The sequence below is a fragment of the Geotrypetes seraphini genome, chromosome 3 (assembly GCF_902459505.1).
Source record: "Geotrypetes seraphini chromosome 3, aGeoSer1.1, whole genome shotgun sequence".
Lineage (NCBI taxonomy): Eukaryota > Metazoa > Chordata > Amphibia > Gymnophiona > Dermophiidae > Geotrypetes > Geotrypetes seraphini.
In genome coordinates, this window is record NC_047086.1 from 43385472 (window position 1) to 43404137 (window position 18666).

Genomic DNA, 18666 nt, shown 5'->3' on the forward strand with positions numbered 1-18666 from the left:
GATGTAAATAAAACAGTACATACCAGCCTGTATGACAGGCTTCAGACGTAGTGACCAATCCTATTAGAGCATAAAGTAGGCCTTTGGAGTAGCCTAGTGGTCGGTGCAGTGGACTGCAGAAAAGGGGACCCAGGCCCATATCCCACTCTACTACTTGTGGTAGAGTGTGTGAGCCCACCAAAACCCAAATCTCGCTGAGCAGATTCGTCAGATTCCTGTATTATTATCTTTTTGTAAATGCTTGAAGGCTTATTTTCAGGAAGCCTTTGGTAGTGTATGGGGGAAATATTACAGTTTATTTTTTAGTTATTACTCTTTTAGGAGATTTATAAGAGAATGTTTTGGAATGTTTTTGTTAATGTGTATATGTTTGGTTGTTTAACTATTTATGTTGGTTGTAACCCACGTAGATTTTGGGATATGCGAAGGGTTACCAAACATCCAGATTTCCCCGGTTATGTTTTCCTTTTTGAGGACACGTCTGGGGGTCTGGACGGCTTTTGAAAACCCGACACTTTGCCCGGGTTTTGAAAAGCTTCCAGCATGACATCATCGTACCACACTAGCGCATGTGCAGATGCCCTCCCAACAAGTGAACAGGTCTGGGGGCAGACCTGGGCGTAACTTGAGTGGCCTGGGGGTGGGGCCATGGATCCGTATTTTCAATCTGGAAAACCTGGTAACCCAAGATATGTGGGATATAAATGTTTGAAATAAATAAAAATAAACAAATATTGTAGTTACACACTCGGATGAATTATCTTGAAGTAATTGAGGGCGTCACGTAAGCGCAGACTGATTTCAGGATGGGGGAGTTGAACACTCCTGGTGCTAGACCATCTGTTTTCACTGAGTATATATAAAAGTGATTTTAATTTTGAGTAACATAGTAGATGACGGCAGATAAAGACCCGAATGGTCCATCCAGTCTGCCCAACCTGATTCAATTTAAATTTTTTACATTTTTTTCTTCTTAGCTATTTCTGGGCAAGGATCCAAAGCTCTACCCAGTATTGTGCTTGGGTTCCTACTGCCGAAATCTCTGTTAAAACTTACTACAGCTCATCTACACCCTCCCAGCCATTGAAGCCCTCCCCAGCCCATCCTCCACCAAACAGCCATATACAGACACAGACCGTGCAAGTTTGCCCAGTACTGGCCTTAGTTCAATATTTAATATTATTTTCTGGTTCTAGATCCTCTGTGTTCATGCCACGCTTCTTTGAACTTGGTCACTGTTTTCCTCTCCACCACCTCTCTCGGGAGCACATTCCAGGCATCCACCACCCTCTCCGTATTCCTCTGCTGGTTGTCACTGAGCAGGGACATGCAGTACATGGAACTTGAAAGCCTTATTTATTAAATATCTTTTCCTACAAACACAAAACTGGAAGAACACCTTTGCCCCCTCTTTTACAAACGTGTAGCGTGGATTTTAGAGACCGCAGCGATGGTAACTGCTCTGACGCTTATAGGAATTCTATGAGCATTGGAGCAGTTACTGCCACTGCCCGCGCTAAAACTAAACTAAACTAAAACTAAAACTTAGCTTTGTATACCGGGTCTTCTGCCAGAAAGGAGCTCGACTCGGTTAACAGTAACTAAAAAAATACTGAAAAAAGTAACAATCATAAAATATTAATATGACTGGTTTCCAAAGTGTTTGGCAAATAAAATAGTTTTTAAAGATTTATGAAAAAGTTGAAAAGGACCAGGACCCCTTAAAATAAGAGGAAGTTTGTTCCATATTTGAGAAAATCTGAAAACCAAGGATTGACTGAAATTCTTGACTCCTTTGATTCCTTTCACTGAAGGAAGGGAGAGTTTGAATTGTTGGCTGCCTCTTGCGTAGGAGAATCTATGAGCATCCATAATAATAAAAGGCTAAGCGCGCATGCGCTTTTCAAAAATCGTGATTCCTGGTGGCGTGAGGTGTGCTTCTGTGTCGCACCTCACGACGCCTGCGCTAGCTGGAGGCGCGTGTTCCAGAGACTCCTCCCTCCCGCTGCCACTGCTCTTCAAAGCAGCCTGCTGAGGTTCGCCAGCCGCAGGCCGCTCTCCACCTTCCCGATGCAGATAAAAAAGGAAATCCAGGTAGAACGGAGGCTGCGATCGGCAGCGACTGCTGCTACCCCTCCAGCCGCCTAGCTCCTCTCCGCCGGCCCTGGCCGGCAGCCCCCTCCACCCCGTCCTGATCACGAGGGAGACCGTGCAAGGGGAAGGGGAAAGGGAGGAAGTGTCTCTAGCACCCGTTAATGTAACGGGCTTAAAGAGCTAGTTCCATAATAAAGGGACAAGAGGGATGAAGATACCATATCAAATTTTAAAAGTAAGACATGCTACGTGTTCATAAAAGAGGGGGTTCGTAAACAGGCCTCTAAATCTGATCAGTAAAAGATTTTCCATTTTAGCCAAATGACACTTACGGCTCCTTTTATCAAGGTACATTACGGGGGTTAGCGCGTCGGACATTTCATCATGCGCTAAGCCCCGCGGCAAGCCAAAAAACTAACGCCTCGTCAATGGAGGCGTTAGCGACTAGCGCGGCAGGCAGTTGAACGTGCGGTATTCCACGCGTTAAACCCCCCCTACCGCACCTTGATAAAAGGAGCCCTTAAACCACCTTCAGAATATTTTTTTTCAAGCCATATTGTTAGAATGGATATTTATTAACCTATAGACACCCTTTGCTCGATCATATTTTCAAAACACAATCAAACTAAATAGTTTTTGCGTAATATAGATATGTTCAGATTCGCATGGTGAAAAAACCGGCTCCTCACTTATGGCTCCCACCTCCTCTAATTTTAACAGAATCTGCTTGTCTTAGGGCTCCTTTTACAAAGGTGCGTTAGGGCCTTAACGCGCATAAAAAGCGTGCGCTAGCCGCTACCGCCTCCTCTTGAGCAGGCGGTAGTTTTTTCGGGTAATCCGGCGCGTGCGCTAAAAATGCGAGCCCTTAGTGGTGAGAACAATGGAAAAGGCACCGCTTTTATTTTTATTTGATGTCCAGAGTTTCTAATAGCAGTTCATCCAAGCTGATCTCTCCTGAGATGGGTTTGATGAAGAGTTCTGTGATAGTATTGGCACTGATAGCTTGAAGGTTGGCGAAGGCCCCAAGGATCCAGTTGAATCGGGCTTGGTTTCTGCTGTACATTGACAGGTTAAATTCAATCAGCATCCGCCAGGCCTCCTGCTGAAGCGTTTGAACATAGTGCGGAAACCTTAGGCCATATATCTCTGAAAGGACAGTCATGAAGTTATTTCAGAGTAGAAAGAATGCGTTTAGTAAAGTTCAGGAGGGTAAATTATCAATGTGGGTTACTATTAAGATTTCTTATGTTACTGTTAACCCCAGTTATTTGTAGCTTACCCAAACAAGAGTTGCACAAACACTAACAAGCAGTCTGGTGAGGTAGGAGAATAAGCTTTTATTTACACAGAATTAGGGGTCTGTTTTCCTCACAGAAAATGCTGCTTTCCCAAAATACATTGCCCCCCTCTCAGTTTAGTTTAGTGAATCCAGAGTTCTGGGTGACAGTCCTTCGTGTCCAGCCAGGAGCACAGTTCGTTCATGCAACACCGCCTCTGGGAGAGTTTTAAGATGCAGCCTTTCTACTTATTCCTGTGTAAACAAAACTTCAGTTCAGCAGGTTCCTACCTCAGCTGGGAATAAGTTACAGTTCTCTCCTGATCCTCCACATTCTTCCTTCACTCTGGTTCTAATCCTCAACTCTTCCTTTTAAATTCTCTTCCTCTACTTCTCTTCCTCTCATTGTATGTAACTTGTTGTAAACCGCTTTGAACTTATGGTATAGTGTTATATAATAATAATAATAATAATTTTATTTTTTGTATACCGCCATACCCAGGGAGTTCTAGGCGGTTCACAACAAATAGATGAGTTACATACAGTGCAGTTGAAAAAGAAGTACATAACAAGTCAATCGAAGGGTCAAACTAGTTTACATTGACAATTTAAGTAAGGAAGGACTAATACAGAGCATATATGGTATTTACCGTAAAAGAGTTCAATAGAATTTGTGAGAAGGGGGAGCCAAGCATATTGTAAGAGAGGAGGGGACAGGTATCGTTGGGAGGGGGGGGGAGGAGGGGGAAAAAGTAAAGAAAGGTGAGCCGTGTTGAGGGGGGGGAAGAGGAGGATTTGGTCTGATGCAGAGGAGGGAATTCGATCTGTTTTCTAATGAGGAGAGGGGGAGCGTTAAGGCGGAAGAAATAAAACTTAGATGGGTCTTGCACGTCTTGAGCCGGCAGGCACGCCTCGTCGAAATGAAGCGGGCCCGCCCCTTCCCGGCCCATCCCGCCGAAGCCTAAGGCCTGATTGGCCCAGGCTCTAGAAGCCTGGACCAATCAGGCCTTAGGCATAGCGGGTCCACCCATCCCCACTTAATCTAAGGCCTGATTGGCCAAACAGACCTTAGACTTAATCTAAGGCCTGATTAGCCAATCAGACCTTAGACTTAGTGGGGATGGGCGGACCCGCTATGCCTAAGGCCTGATTGGTCCAGGCTTCTAGAGCCTGGGTTAATCAGGCCTTAGGCTTCGGCGGGATGGGCCGGGAAGGGGCGGGCCCGCTTCATTTCAACGAGGCGTGCCTGCCGGCTCAAGACATGCAAGACCCATCTAAGAACAGGTTTGGTGGAGTGGAGGTTTTGGGGGGGTTAGCGCCGGGGGGGGTTGCGTCTTCGGGCAGGAGGGATTGGGCACCCTCCTGCCAGCTATCGATATTGTCGGGGGGAGGGGGGGAGATCGGTAATGTCGGGGGGGGGGTGCGTCTTCGGGCAGAGGGTTTGGGCACCCTCCTGGTCAGGGGGCCGCGGCCCGCTATACTTATAGCGGCAGAGAGATCCCTTGCCGCGATAAGTGTAGCGGGCCGTGTCTAATCTAACCCGTTTCTCTAACCCGCGTCTGTAACATGGACGCCGGTTACAGAATTGGGGTTTAGTTTAGGCCGATTCTGAATAGGACGCCTCTCCCGGGCGTCCTATTCAGAATCAGGGCCTAGGTGTCTTGCGGTCCTCGCCTTCAATATAGGCGGCCTGCCTGGGGAGCATTTTTTTTTAAAAAACGTGCATCCCAATTGGCTGATTAGACAGCTGTAGGACGCCTACAGCTGCCTAAAATCGGGACGCACTTTTAGAGAATCAGGCCCTCAGTCTGAAGACACTGACTAAGGTTCGTCAACTTTCAGTATCAGGAAGTTTCATTCACATCCTGCTTGTCTAGTTTGCCCCACAGTTTCTTGAAAATTGAAAACAGTTCATTTTCTGGCCCTGTAGCTTTACCAAACAGACCCCCTTCCATACTGCCCCAATAACTACTTTGAAGATATGATGCCTGCAGGTCAAATAGAAGAGCTTCTTACCAATTTTGTCTTCCAGTAGTTTTGCAGCCCCTTCCTTAACGCCACTATTGTTAACAGTAGTATCAACGACCAATGCCGCTATATGCTAATGCTAATTGTGTCTTATATACCGCTATGCCTTCTACTGGATTCAAAGTGGTTTACAAAAGATAATAAAAATTTACAAAGGGTGATTTAAGAACAAAAATACAATGGTACCTCAGTTTGCGAGTGCACCGGTTTGCGAATGTTTTGCAAGACAAGCAAAACATTAGCAAAATTGGCGCCTCAGAAACCAAGCATGCCTCGATTTACGAGCGCTCCCCCCCCTGATCCGGCACCCTCTGCTCACGTCACAACCCCTCCCCGCTGCGATCCGGCATCCCCCAGGCATCCACCCACCCGCCCGATCACATTTCTTACCCCCGTTTGGCACCGGCACCAACGCACAGGACATGCCGATGCCCGAAGATCTGCCTCCTTCGCGCTGGGTCTTGAGCATTGAAACTCTCTTCCCAATGCACAAAAGGGTTATTTTATTTGTATTTATTTATTCAATTTTCTATACCATTCTCACAAGGGAGCTCAGAACGGTTTACTTGAATTTATTCAGGTACTCAAGCATTTTTCCCTGTCTGTCCCGGTGGGCTCACAATCTATCTAATGTACCTGGGGCAATTAAGTGACTCCAGGGTCACAAGGAGCAGCGTGGGTTTGAACCCACAACCCCAGGGTACTGAGGCTGTAGCTTTAACCACTGCACCACTCTAGAAATCAAAATGTAGCAAAAGTGAGCCAAGTATAGGACAATCAAGCCATTGTGACATCACTAATGAGGTTGGCTCTTAGGCATTGGTGGAAGGAGGCATTATGATGTCACAATACCAGCTCTGGTTATTAGAGGCTGAAGCTTTTCACACTATTTATTTGTTCAATTTTCTATACTGTTCTCCCAGGGGAACTCAGAATGGGTTACATGAATTTATTCCGGTACTTAAGCATTTTTCCCTTTCTGTCCCAGTGGGCTCATAATCTATCTAATGTACCTGGGGCAATGGGGGGATTATGTGACTTGCCCAGTGTCGCAAGGAGCTTTAACCACTGCGCCACACTCTCTCATGGCAGCCACTGAGAACCCTTTGCAAATGCATTCAAGAAAATCATTAGTATTTCAAAGAGCTCTCCTTGTGAGCACTAAAGGGAAAACTCCCCCACTCCTTTTATGGGAAAATTTTTCTGGCAACTCTGGAGCTGCCAGTAGCTATTGTGCATGCTGTACTCGCACAACACACACACACAACAGCTGCGCCCTCCACAAAATAAATTAAAAAAAAAAAAAAAACCAAGCCTGCAGACTGTGTTCTTCCGCGCTGCCCGGCTGATGGCTTCTCCAGAGCTGCAATCAGCTGAGAGCCGGCAGAGGGGAGAGCAGTGGCTGCTGGATCAGCTGATTCATGGCTTCCCCTGCCAGCTCTGGAGCGGCGACCAGCTGGTCACCGCTCCAGAGCTGTCAGGGGAAGCTGCGAATCAACTGATCAGGGTTTCCCCCGATGGCTTCATAGCAGGAGCCAACAGGGGAAGCCCCAATCAGCTGGGCATTGTACAAACTTATTGGTCCTTTTACTGAAGGGCACTAACTGATTTAGCACACACTAAATACTAAAATGCGCATTATATTCCTATGGGCTTCTTAGGGTTTAGCGCATGCTAATCATTAGTGTGTGCTGAATCAGTTGGTGCATCTTAGTCAATGGACCCCTCAGATTGTAAACCCTCCAGGGACAGAAAAATACCTGCATGTACATTGTTTAGAACAGTGGTTCTCAACCCTGTCCTGGAGGACCACCAGGCCAGTCGGGTTTTAGGGATAGCCCAAATGAATATGCATGGGGCAGATATGCATGCCTCTCACCTCCATTATATGCAAATCTCTCTCATGCATATTCATTAGGGCTATCCCAAAAACCCGACTGGCCTGGTGGTCTTCCAGGACAGGGTTGAGAACCACTGGTTTAGATCGCTCCCAGGCTTGCAGGTGGGATATAAAAGCATATTAGAAATGGCCAGCTGGTTTAGATAGGGTACCACATTTAATTTAACGTGTTGTTAAAGGGCTCTGCAACGGCGAGTAAGCTTTGTCACTAGCATTCACTAACGCATACCTACCCATGCCGTGCAGAAGCTCCCGTTAACGTGGGAGCGAAACGGAGATCTTCCGTCGCTGGTTGTGAGGCCAGGTATACAATTACACCCGAGCTTAGTACTTTATATTAATACTATGGCTCTGAGAAGGGCTTACATTTGAGATATTTAAATATAAGCAATAAAATTTACATAATTATATTAAAAAAAACTTTACAAATCAAGTAGCTCTCAACAGAGATATTTTAGACTGATGCTAGCCCGCATGTAGGCTACAGAGCCTGGACTTAGTTCAAGTGGCTGCTAGCTGCGAGCACTTGAGATCCATAGTCTCTAAGAGAAAGTTATTGAGATTAATTAGTTCTGGCACTAGCCTTCATTTAGGTGTTTTTGGTGTGTTTCACATTAATTAGATAGAGTTGAAGGGTGTTAGGTCAAAAGCGTGCCGGGACAAAGGCGCGCACAGACAATTGAGTGCAGTGCGGAGGTGCGAGCCGCAGAAAATTACTGTTTTTAGGGCTCCGAAGGGGGGGGGGGCATGGGGCCCACTTTACTTAATAGAGATCGCGCCATGTTGTGGGGGGTTGTAACCCCCCACATTTTACTTAAAACTTCACTTTTTCCCTGTTTTTAGGGAAAAAGTTAAGTTTACAGTAAAATGTGGAGGGTTACAACCCCCCAAACCCCCCACAACGCCGGCGCGATCTCTATTAAGTAAACTGGGGGGCTCCCCAACAACAACCCCTGTCGGAGCCCCTAAAAACTGTAATTTTCTTTGGCGCGCGCCTTTGTCTTTCGCGGGGTTGTCTATGAACTGAGTTGAAGTGTTAAAAATAACAGGGCAAGCACAACAAAAATCACAGACGAACAGGCTTACACATAGAGAGCACTTTATATTAGATCTGTTTCTGCTTTCATTAGTACCATGCATTTTTATTAAACTTACCAGGATTAAAGAGAATAATTCCTTTAATATAGGCATATTCCTTTGCACAGATATCCAAGTGCCAGAATTTACCCAGGAAACACTTCAGCTGGTGAACTTCCGCTAACGGTACACCCAAAGTGGCGTCGCACAGCTTGTCACCAGCCATCTCGGACTGATTGAGAAGGATTTTTCTCAGCAAACTGGGGACTAACATTTCTTGTAGGTCAAAGTCTACCCGTTCTTGGGCCAGGCCCAGGGCAAAAAGCGGGACCCAGCTCTGCTGAATCAAGAGGATCTGATCCCCTCGTGGCAACAGATAAAAGGAAGGCAAATTTCGTATAAAAACAACTGTCTTTAACAACACTGCAGAAGCTCTCCTGCAAGTGATTTCAGGAGTCTTTAGGGCAACTTGTCTGCTTTCGCCACAGGGGCAGTCACCCGTGGAAACCCAAGGAAGAAGATGACGATGGTACCGGTGATAATTACAGCACTCCCATTTGTTAGTTGGCAGTTCCTGGTTAAGAATGTGGTAAAGAATGCCGTCAGTGTGTTCAGTCTGACACTGGCATTTGCCAAATTCCCCAGATGGGACTTCAGAAGCCATAGTGAAGTTTTGCAAATGTAGCATTTAAAATGGCTGGTGCTCTAGCTTCAACCCAGCACCAGTTTACAGAACTGTGCTGGCAGAAGTATCCATGCCAGACTGGTAGGCGTTGTGTGTGTGGTTTGGGTTGTTTTTTTTTTATAAGCTCTGAGTAGCAACGTAATGTGACCCTGTGCAGTAAAATTACTTTGAACTTTATTCTCTAAAGGGGATTTTCATTCACAAACTACCAAGAGATGACTTACTCATCCTCTGATTTCCTGCCCAACAGAAATGATCTGAATGAGAGGGAGGGGTTCACAGGCTTGTGCCGAGCAGAACAATAGGAATCATTGTGTTTGCCAGCCCACATCACTGTGCCATGGTACCAAGGACTCTTATCAAACTGTCAATGCTGATATTTTTACAATTGCGAGTAATGTAGCGCATTTAGCTCGGCCTTGGTGGAAAAGTCAACAGAGAAAAAAAATATGCTAATTACAGAACAAGCTACTTGTCATTCTTTTTTTAAAGACATGATGACCTTACCCCTTGATTCCCTTGTCAGGAAAACGTTCTCTGCACATGTGTGTATGGTGTTGCTCATTAACCTGCTGTCTAACCCTTTATGTGGCATTGTTGCTTAGAGGTAACATGCGTTTTCTATGGCTCTTGAGATCTGCATCTCCAAATGCCTGTTACTTGGCACTGGCACTGTTGCTCTCGTTTGACATCAAGTTGCTAATTAAATGGGCTACCACCCCACCTCCATATTTTTCGTACCCGGATCTCTGCTCCTAAAATGGGCTGTTGATGTGCGAGAGGTCCCTCGGTCTTATTGCAGAAGTTTCCAACCTTGTCCTCAACTAATCCCGGTCACAGTTCCAGGATATTCATGATAAATATGCATGAGATGTATTTACGTACAGTGGACGCAGTCCATGCAAATCTGTCTCATCAATCCTCACTGTGGGTATGCTGAGAACCAAACTTATTTATTATAAATTAAACTATTTTCATTAAGCAGGGAAATGGCACAGTCCCATACATCTGTCTGGTTTTACCATGTGCTTTCTAAAGGTAGGGTTGTATTAGGATCACTGAATAAGGAAGAATAGTGACTCTAGAAACATGACAGCAGCTAAAGGCCAAATGGCCCATCTAGTCTGCCCATCCACAGTAACCATTATCTCTTTCTGAGAGATCCCATGTGCCTATCTCAAGCCTTCTTGAATTCAGACACAGTCTGAATTTCCACCACCTCTTCCGGGAGACTGTTCCACGCATCTACCACCATTTGATTTTCATACTGGTTCTGTCGAGACTTGATTATTGTAATGCCCTGTACCTTGAATAACAAAAGCAAGGAGTAGGGCATTGCAGGTTATAGAAAACACAGCGGCAAGACTGATAAGGGACTGTCTAAATATGATCACATTTCACCATATCTACAGCAATTGCATTGGTTACCAGTCGCCTTCAGAATCTATATATATAAAATCGGAGGTATGTATGTGTGTATGTGTGTGTGTATGTGCCGCGATCACGCAAAAACGGCTTGACCGATTTGAACGAAACTTGGTATGCAGATCCCTCACTACCTGGGATGATATGTTCTGGGGGTCTCGCGGCCCACCTGCACACGTGGGCGGAGCTACAAACAGAAAATCAGATTTCACCCATTCATGTCAATGGAAAAATTGTAAAAAGCTGCCATTCTCACAGTAATTCAAAACCGGCTTGACCGATTTGAACAAAACTTGGTATGCAGATCCCTCACTACCTGGGGTGATATGTTCTGGGGGTCTCGCGGCCCACCTGCACACATGGGCAGAGCTACAAACAGAAAATCAGATTTCACCCATTCATGTCAATGGAAAAAATGTAAAAAGCTGCCATTCTCACAGTACTTGACCGATTTGAACGAAACTTGGTATGCAGATCCCTCACTACCTGGGGTGATATGTTCTGGGGGTCTCGCGGCCCACCTGCACACGTGGGCGGAGCTACAAACAGAAATTCAGATTTCACCCATTCATGTCAATGGAAAAATTGTAAAAAGCTGCCATTCTCACAGTAATTCAAAACCGGCTTGACCGATTTGAACAAAACTTGGTATGCAGATCCCTCACTACCTGGGGTGATATGTTCTGGGGGTCTCGCGGCCCACCTGCACATGTGGGCAGAGCTACAAACAGAAAATCAGATTTCACCCATTCATGTCAATGGAAAAAATGTAAAAAGCTGCCTTTCTCCCTGTAATTCAAAAACGGCTTGCCCGATTTGAACGAAACTTGGTATGCAGATCCCTCACTACCTGGGGGTGATATGTTCTGGGGGTCTCGCGTCCCACCTGCACAGGTGGGCGGAGCTACAAACAGAAAATCAGATTTCACCCATTCATGTCAATGGAAAAAATGTATAAAGCTGCCATTCTCACAGTAATTCTAAAACGGCTTGACCGATTTGAACGAAATTTGGTATGCAGATCCCTCACTACCTGGGGTGATATGTTCTGGGGGTCTCGCGGCCCACAGCTCTATGTTGCTTGCTCAAGGGTGGGTTCACCCAAGAATTTATATGTTCTTGCTCCAGGAGGTGAAACTAAAAATTTTGTTTCTAATCACGTTTTGCGTTAGTTGTATTGTTTTCATTTTGTCAAATATTTCACATTATAATTTGAATATTGTACTTTTTATTAAGCTGTAAAAATATAATTTCATTCACCACTATAAAGTATCTTTATTTGAATCCATTTACTGTGTTATTGCTATAATTAAATACCCGTGCAACGCCGGGGCATCAGCTATTTAAATATATAGATGGACCAATGGTGTGAAGCTTTGGGAATGATGTCACACAATCAGATTGATGTCACAGTCAACAGTATATAAGGAAGTGCAGCTGTGGTGTGGTGAAGCATAAACAGAAACTGAAAACTGAAAATTTGTGTGATATTAATCCTCAAGTGAACGTAAGCCAAAACCCAAGGGAATTTATAGCCGGGCAAAACCGCAAACAACTTCAACTAGAGGTATGGGGGAAGGAAAGGGGGCGAGAACATAGAGGGGAGGAATAGGAAGAGGTGGGTAAGGGGAAAAGAGGAGGAGAGATGCCAGCTTTGGGAATGATGTCACAGTCATTTAAGAGTATATAAGGAAATGCAGCTGTGGTGTGGTGTGGTGAAGCCTAAACAGAAAGTGAAAACTGAAAATTTGTGTTATGTTAATCTTCAAGTGAATGTTCCTCAAGGGAATTTATATCCGGGCAACGCCGGGTGATCAGCTAGTACAATATAAAACAGCAATGATCTGTCATCTATTCTTATATGGAAACATTCCAGAATTGTTTACATAACATAATACTTCTTAACCTCGTAACCATGAGTTCTACGCAGTTTACAAAACATTTTAAATTAAAAACAATTTAAGGATGACCCCAAAAAATAATTTGACCAAGTATTCTGAAAAGAGATAAGTTTTCAGTTGAGTTCAGAAATATTTATAAGAACAAGCTCCAAGCAATAACAATTGAAATTCTCTTGTTGTGTGAAGCTGCTTGGAATGCTAAAGTATGGTCCAAAAATTTCTTACTTTTATAGCCCTGTACTGACGGAAATAGGGCATGAGACTTTCTACTATTTTTAAACAATGCGAGAGAGAATCTATTAACTATATAAAACGAGCGGTACCATACATAACCTTATAGCAAAAGCAACCCAACTTAAACAAAACATGAGCGCCTCCATTGGCAGCCAATGCAATTCATAAATTCATAAAATGGAGTCACATGATCATATTTTTTAAGACCGTAGATCATTCTAACCGCTGTATTCTGAATAAGTATGAGTCGAACCATGTCTTTCTTGGGAATTGTTAAATACACAATATTACAGTAATCCAAAAGACTCAATAATAAAGATTGTACCAAAAGCTTAAAAGCAGAAAACTCAAAAAAAGGTTTAATGGTACGCAGTTTCCACAGCGTGTAATAACTCTTATGTACCACAGCATCTATTTGTTTTTCATAGTCAGATGCTGGTCCAAATAACTCCCAATATTTTAATTGTTGGTTGAATTGTATACAAGGTAGAATTTATACTAATCGTTGGCTCATGTATATCTTATGTGGAGATACAACAAAAAACTTTGTCTTATCAGGGTTAAGCTTGAGTTTGAAATCCTGCATCCAAGAGTTCATCAATTGCAACGCAGACTCAATTTTGTGATAGATATGAGATAGAACTGTAGCACAAGATATGACAATTGTACTATTGTCAGCATAGCTGAACAGTTCTATACCTAGGTTACTCAAACTGTAGCCCAAGGATGAGAGATATACATTAAATAATGTGGGTGAGAGTGGGGAACCCTGGAGTACACCTCTCGGATTGTTACAGTTAAAGGAAAACTGGTTATTAGACTTGACCTGATATTGTCTGAATTCCAAAAACCCTTTAAACCACAGGAGAACATTCAAACAAGCCAATAATTTGGCTTGTTCTACCAAATCAAAGGCGCTACTTAGGTCAAACTGAAGCACCAACGCACTGTTACCCTTACTCAGTAGGCTATTTAAATGGTCTAATAATGTAGCCAGCACTGTCTCAGTGCTAAAATAGGTTCTGAAACCTGATTGAGAATCGTCCAATAGGGAATGTTGCTCAAGATATTTAGTGAGCTGAATTTGAACAAGACCCTCCATAATTTTTACAAAAAAGGAAATAGGTCTGTAGTTTAAAACTAACATGTTCAGTTATACAGATTATTATGTTCTGAAATTTAGCTTTACTGAAGACGAATGTGAAGCCAAGGCTTGTTGAAACTGGTAAAATGACTTTCTGCTGTGCAGGAGTTAAAATATGGAACTCCCTTGTGGGCCAAATACGAAATTGCCGTGAAAAGGGTACGTTTGGGGAAACAACTCAAAACGCAACTATTTTAGATGCCTTTTTCTAGTCAATAATTGCCGTCTTTGGCAAAGCTGATGAACTGTTCATGATCTTTTTTAACATGGTTTTAGTTTGTAAAAATGATTTTTGAGGATTATTTGTATGTCTATTTTAGGATGGTTTTGTTTTAAATTATGTATGTAATTCTGTAAACCATTTAATTATAAACAGTATAGAAATTTTTTTTAATAAATATTTATTTTCTCAAGATACCTGTTTGCTTTCAATAACCCCTCCCCCCCATCTCTGCAAGAATCTTGTATGTAACTGCAGCCCTGAGCTAAATGTATTAAGAGAGCCACCTATAATCCAAAAAGCCAGTCTTCCTAGGCTTTTGGACTAAATGGACCACACTCTTATGGGATCTATGAGGAGGCACCATCTGGGCAATGGTATGCCTATACCACTATATAATAGCTAATGGTGTAGCGAGGGTAAGAGGTGCAAGGATTGGTGGTGCCCCTCCCCTGCCTCCCTTCCCCCATACCTCTAGTTGAAAGTTGTTGCTCGCGGCGGTCAACAGCATGCTCCCCACAACCCCATCAGCTCTCCTTCTGATGTCACTTCCTATGTGCCATCCCCGGAAGTGACAGCAGCAGGAGAGCCAAAGGGGTCGCAAAAAGCACGCTGTTGACCGCCGCGAACAACTTTTAACTAGAGGTATAGGGAAAGGGAAGGGGGCGTACGCGTGGAGGAGAGGAATGGGAAGAGGAGGGATGCCGGTGCCCCTACCAACATGGCACCTAGGGTGGATCGCTCCCCTCACCCCCACCTACTATGCCACTGACAATAGCGCTTTCATGGGAAGAGAGTGACCAACCTATTGTTTTGGAATGGTGACTGGATTGCAGCACGCTATAGGACTTTTGTTGGAGACAATGATCTCGATGAACAGTTTATTGTGAAAAAGTCTTCACAAATAAAAGCGATGAATGTAGTTTAAAATCCAAATAGTACACAGTATCATATCTGTGGTATGGACCCAACACGGTCTGTGTTTCGGTAATAGACAACCTTCTTCTGCGGTCCATTCTTATAAAATCACATCGAATAGAAACGCTTGAAAGCATTCAAAATACTGTGTTATAAAATTCAGAGCACAGCAACACAATCTCAAACCAACAGTACTGGCAATCAGACATGTGAGGAGACCATCAAACCAGACACAGCCCCAGATATGATTGAAGCAAACACCAAAGATCATATTTGGAGTGTAGTCTCAGGAGCTGGTCAAGAGGGGTTATGGATTACACCTAGGAGCAGTCAATGGTTTTATTGAATGCATTAAAAAAAAGTCTCCAAATTCATGCATAGTCGCATTACCCATTTTCAGTAGGATGGAGCACCATGCCAGGGAGCAAAAGTTACAACAGCATAACCGGCTCCGAAAGGTATACAACTATTGGAACCCAGACTAGGAGATAACCCTGATATAGAACTTATCTGCTAAGGTGAGCAGCCTGGTGATTAACAATTTAGCATTTTGACGTTTCCTCGTGTTCCTTGCTTGAGACCAGCTTTAAAAGGGGAGGGCAGGTTTGTTGTTTGGAAGAATGTGTTGTGGCAGGGTAATAACGATTTGGTGTAGATCACGAGGGGTATAACAGTCAAACCTCTCATCTAGGTCACTGGTTCCCTTTTATAGCCTTTACATTTTGTTTTATCATGTATTGAAGGGGGTTTGATTGGGGATGAAGGTGTTATACTGGAAAGTATAATTCTTTTATTTGGAGAGCATGGGGTGGGGGAGGGTAGCCACTGAAAATTTTGAACATGAGTCTTTGTTGGTTGAATGTATTTTTCTTTGTGTGTTCAATACAATTGTTTAAATATAAGAATAGCCATGCTGGGTCAGACCAATGCTCCATCTAGCCTAGTATCCTGTTTCCACAGTGGCCAATTCAGGTCTCAAGTACCTGGCAGAAACCCAAATAAAAGCAACATTCTAGGCTACTGAGCCCAGGCAAGTAGTGGCTTCCCCCATATCTGTCTCAATAGTAGGCTATGGACTTTTCCTCCAGGAACTTGTTCAAATCTGTTTTTTAAACTCAGCTATGCAAACCACTGTTACTACATCCTCTGGCAACAAGTTCCAGAGCTTAACTGTTCTTTGAGTGAAAAAATATTTATCCCAGGACAAGCAGGCAGCATATTCTTGACTGATGGGTGACGGCACCGACGGAGCCCCGGTACGGACAATTTTAGAGTGATTGCACTCTAAGAACTTTTTAGAAAGTTCTAGCTCGGCCGCACCGCGCACGCGCGAGTGCCTTCCCGCCCGACAGAGGCGCGCGGTCCCTCAGTTTCTTAGTTTCCGCGGAGCTAAGAAGACGCGTTTTCAACGGCTGTTGAAATTTTTTCCTAACTTGCCTTCCCGCTCGCGTAAACGTTTGGCTTCATTTGCCTTTTTTCTTTCTTTTCTTGTGTTAAAAAAAAAAAAAAAAAACTTTTATTTTTTTCTTCAATTTTCGGTTTTCCCCGGCGGGGCCTTCTGCCACCATCGAAGCCTCGGCCTTCGATTTGGCGGAAGCCGTTTTTCCTTTCATGCCCCCTCAACCGGGTTTTAAAAAGTGCCAGCGGTGTGCTAGGCCTATATCTCTCACGGACCCACACAACTGGTGTTTACAGTGTTTGGGTCCTGAGCATCAGGCCTCTTCTTGCACCCGCTGTGCTACTTTAAAAAAACGGACATTAAAAAATCGCTTAATTCAACAGCGATTGTTGTTCAGTGCCGAGATGTCCGACCCCGTTCCTTCGACTCCGGCTTCGGCACCGATTCAGTCGGCACCCTCGTCTTCGACGCCGCGTGATTCCACACCGGCATCCCAACAGTCAGGTAAGCCGGCTAAGAAGCCTTCCCCGCTGGAACGTCTTCTGGCCTCGAGTGCAGTGAGTCCAATCCTGCCGCCTGTAAGACGCCAGCGGAAGCGCTCCGCCCCTATAGAGGTGAGTCCCTCGACATCGGGCTCCTCATCTCCGGGGCGTCGAGCGGCACCGCAGGTACCGCAGAAGAAAAAAGCGGTACCGGTGCCATCCCTCGATGACCGCATTACGGCCATCCTTCAGGTGCAGCTTAAGGAGCAATTAGAACGACTCCTTCCTGCTATCATGACACCGAACCTTCCGGTGCCAGTCCGCACCGAGCCATCGGTACCGGTTGTGGAACAACCCGTATCGATACCGATTGTGGAACCCGTGTTACCCGCTTCCACTGTTTCGGTACCGCTTCACCTAACCTCATCGGTATCGATGCCAGTCCTTGCACCGGAGCCGAGAGCTCACCATCAATCGGTGCAGACTTCGGCACCGGTGCGACCGATAACTTCTCCGGACACGGTATCGATGAGGTCGGGTAAGTCGGTGCGCAAAACCCGACACATGCAAACGTCGACACCTGAGTCTCGGGACCATTCTTCCCATGTCAGGGACCCTGATCTGTGGGGAGACTCAGAGGAACCCTTTCTTTCCGAAGGAGAATGTTCCTCAGAGGAGGAGGATTCGGCTGTCCCTGACCCATCCTCCAAACAGGCCACTTCCTCTTTCTCTAGTTTTTTGAAAGAGATGTGTGAGTCCTTGTCCATTCCTTTGGAGGCTGAATCCAAAAAGTCTAAAGCTTTTTTGGATGCCCTTGATTTTGATCAGCCTCCAAAGGAATTTTTGAAACTTCCCCTTCATGATATCTTGAGGGAAACTTTCTATAAGAATTTAGAGACTCCTCTAACTGTCCCAGGGGCCCCACGTAAACTGGATTCTCTATATAAGGTAATTCCCATTCCTGGGTTCGACAAACCTCAACTACCACATGAATCCTTATTTGTCGAATCCACCCTTAAAAAGACTTCAGGAGCCAGTGTATATGCATCTGTCCCTCCTGGCAGAGAAGGAAGGGCCATGGATAAATTTGGTAAGAGGCTCTACCAAAATGCTATGTTAGCAAATAGGGCTAGTAATTATGCTTTTCATTTTTCTTTTTATTTAAAGCATCTCCTTACCACCATGGCTTCTTTCGAGAAATACCTTCCTTCACGAAAGCATCCCGCTTTTCACACATGCTTGTCGTCTCTTCTCCAATTGCGTAAGTTTATGGTTAGATCAATATATGACACCTTTGAACTTACATCCAGAGCAACAGCAATGTCAGTAGCTATGCGTCGTTTGGCCTGGCTTCGGGTATCCGAGCTTGATGTTAACCATCAAGATCGGTTAGCCAATGCCCCATGCCTAGGGGATGAGCTCTTTGGGGATTCCATGGACTCAACCACACAAAAGCTCTCTGCTCATGAGACGCGCTGGGATACCCTGCTCAAAAATAAAAAGAAGCCTCCTCCGCCAAGACCATACAGGCAGCAATCGGCCTATCAACGCCGCTTCACAGCTCGTCCATTGACTACCACTGCTCAGCAACCTAGGCGTCAGAGGCAACAACAACGTCAGCCTCCCAGACAACAGCAGCAGCAACAAGCTGTAAAACAACCTCCTCAGCAGAAGTCACAGCCCTTTTGACTTCATTCTCCACAGTATAGCCAGTATCCCTATTCCTGCTCTCCTGCCTCAGCCTATAGGAGGTCGACTTTCTCTGTTCCTCAGCCGGTGGGAAGTAATCACATCGGACCAATGGGTCCTCAACATCATCCGCCACGGCTACTCTCTCAACTTTCAGACTCTTCCACCTCAAAGCCTGCCAAAAGAGTCTGCTT

At 44.8% G+C, this 18666-nt stretch overlaps 1 protein-coding gene across 1 annotated transcript; it reads right to left on the reverse strand.

Moving 5' to 3' along the window:
- Positions 1 to 2779: 2779 nt before the first annotated feature.
- LOC117357168 (nuclear receptor subfamily 0 group B member 2-like) lies at positions 2780 to 9039 on the reverse strand. The gene is made up of 2 exons (XM_033937540.1): positions 8454 to 9039; positions 2780 to 3240 (listed from the first exon to the last, which is right to left on the reverse strand). Exons 1-2 carry the CDS (start codon positions 9037 to 9039, stop codon positions 2999 to 3001), a joined length of 828 nt encoding a protein of 275 aa, XP_033793431.1. The 3' UTR covers positions 2780 to 2998.
- Positions 9040 to 18666: the final 9627 nt, after the last annotated feature.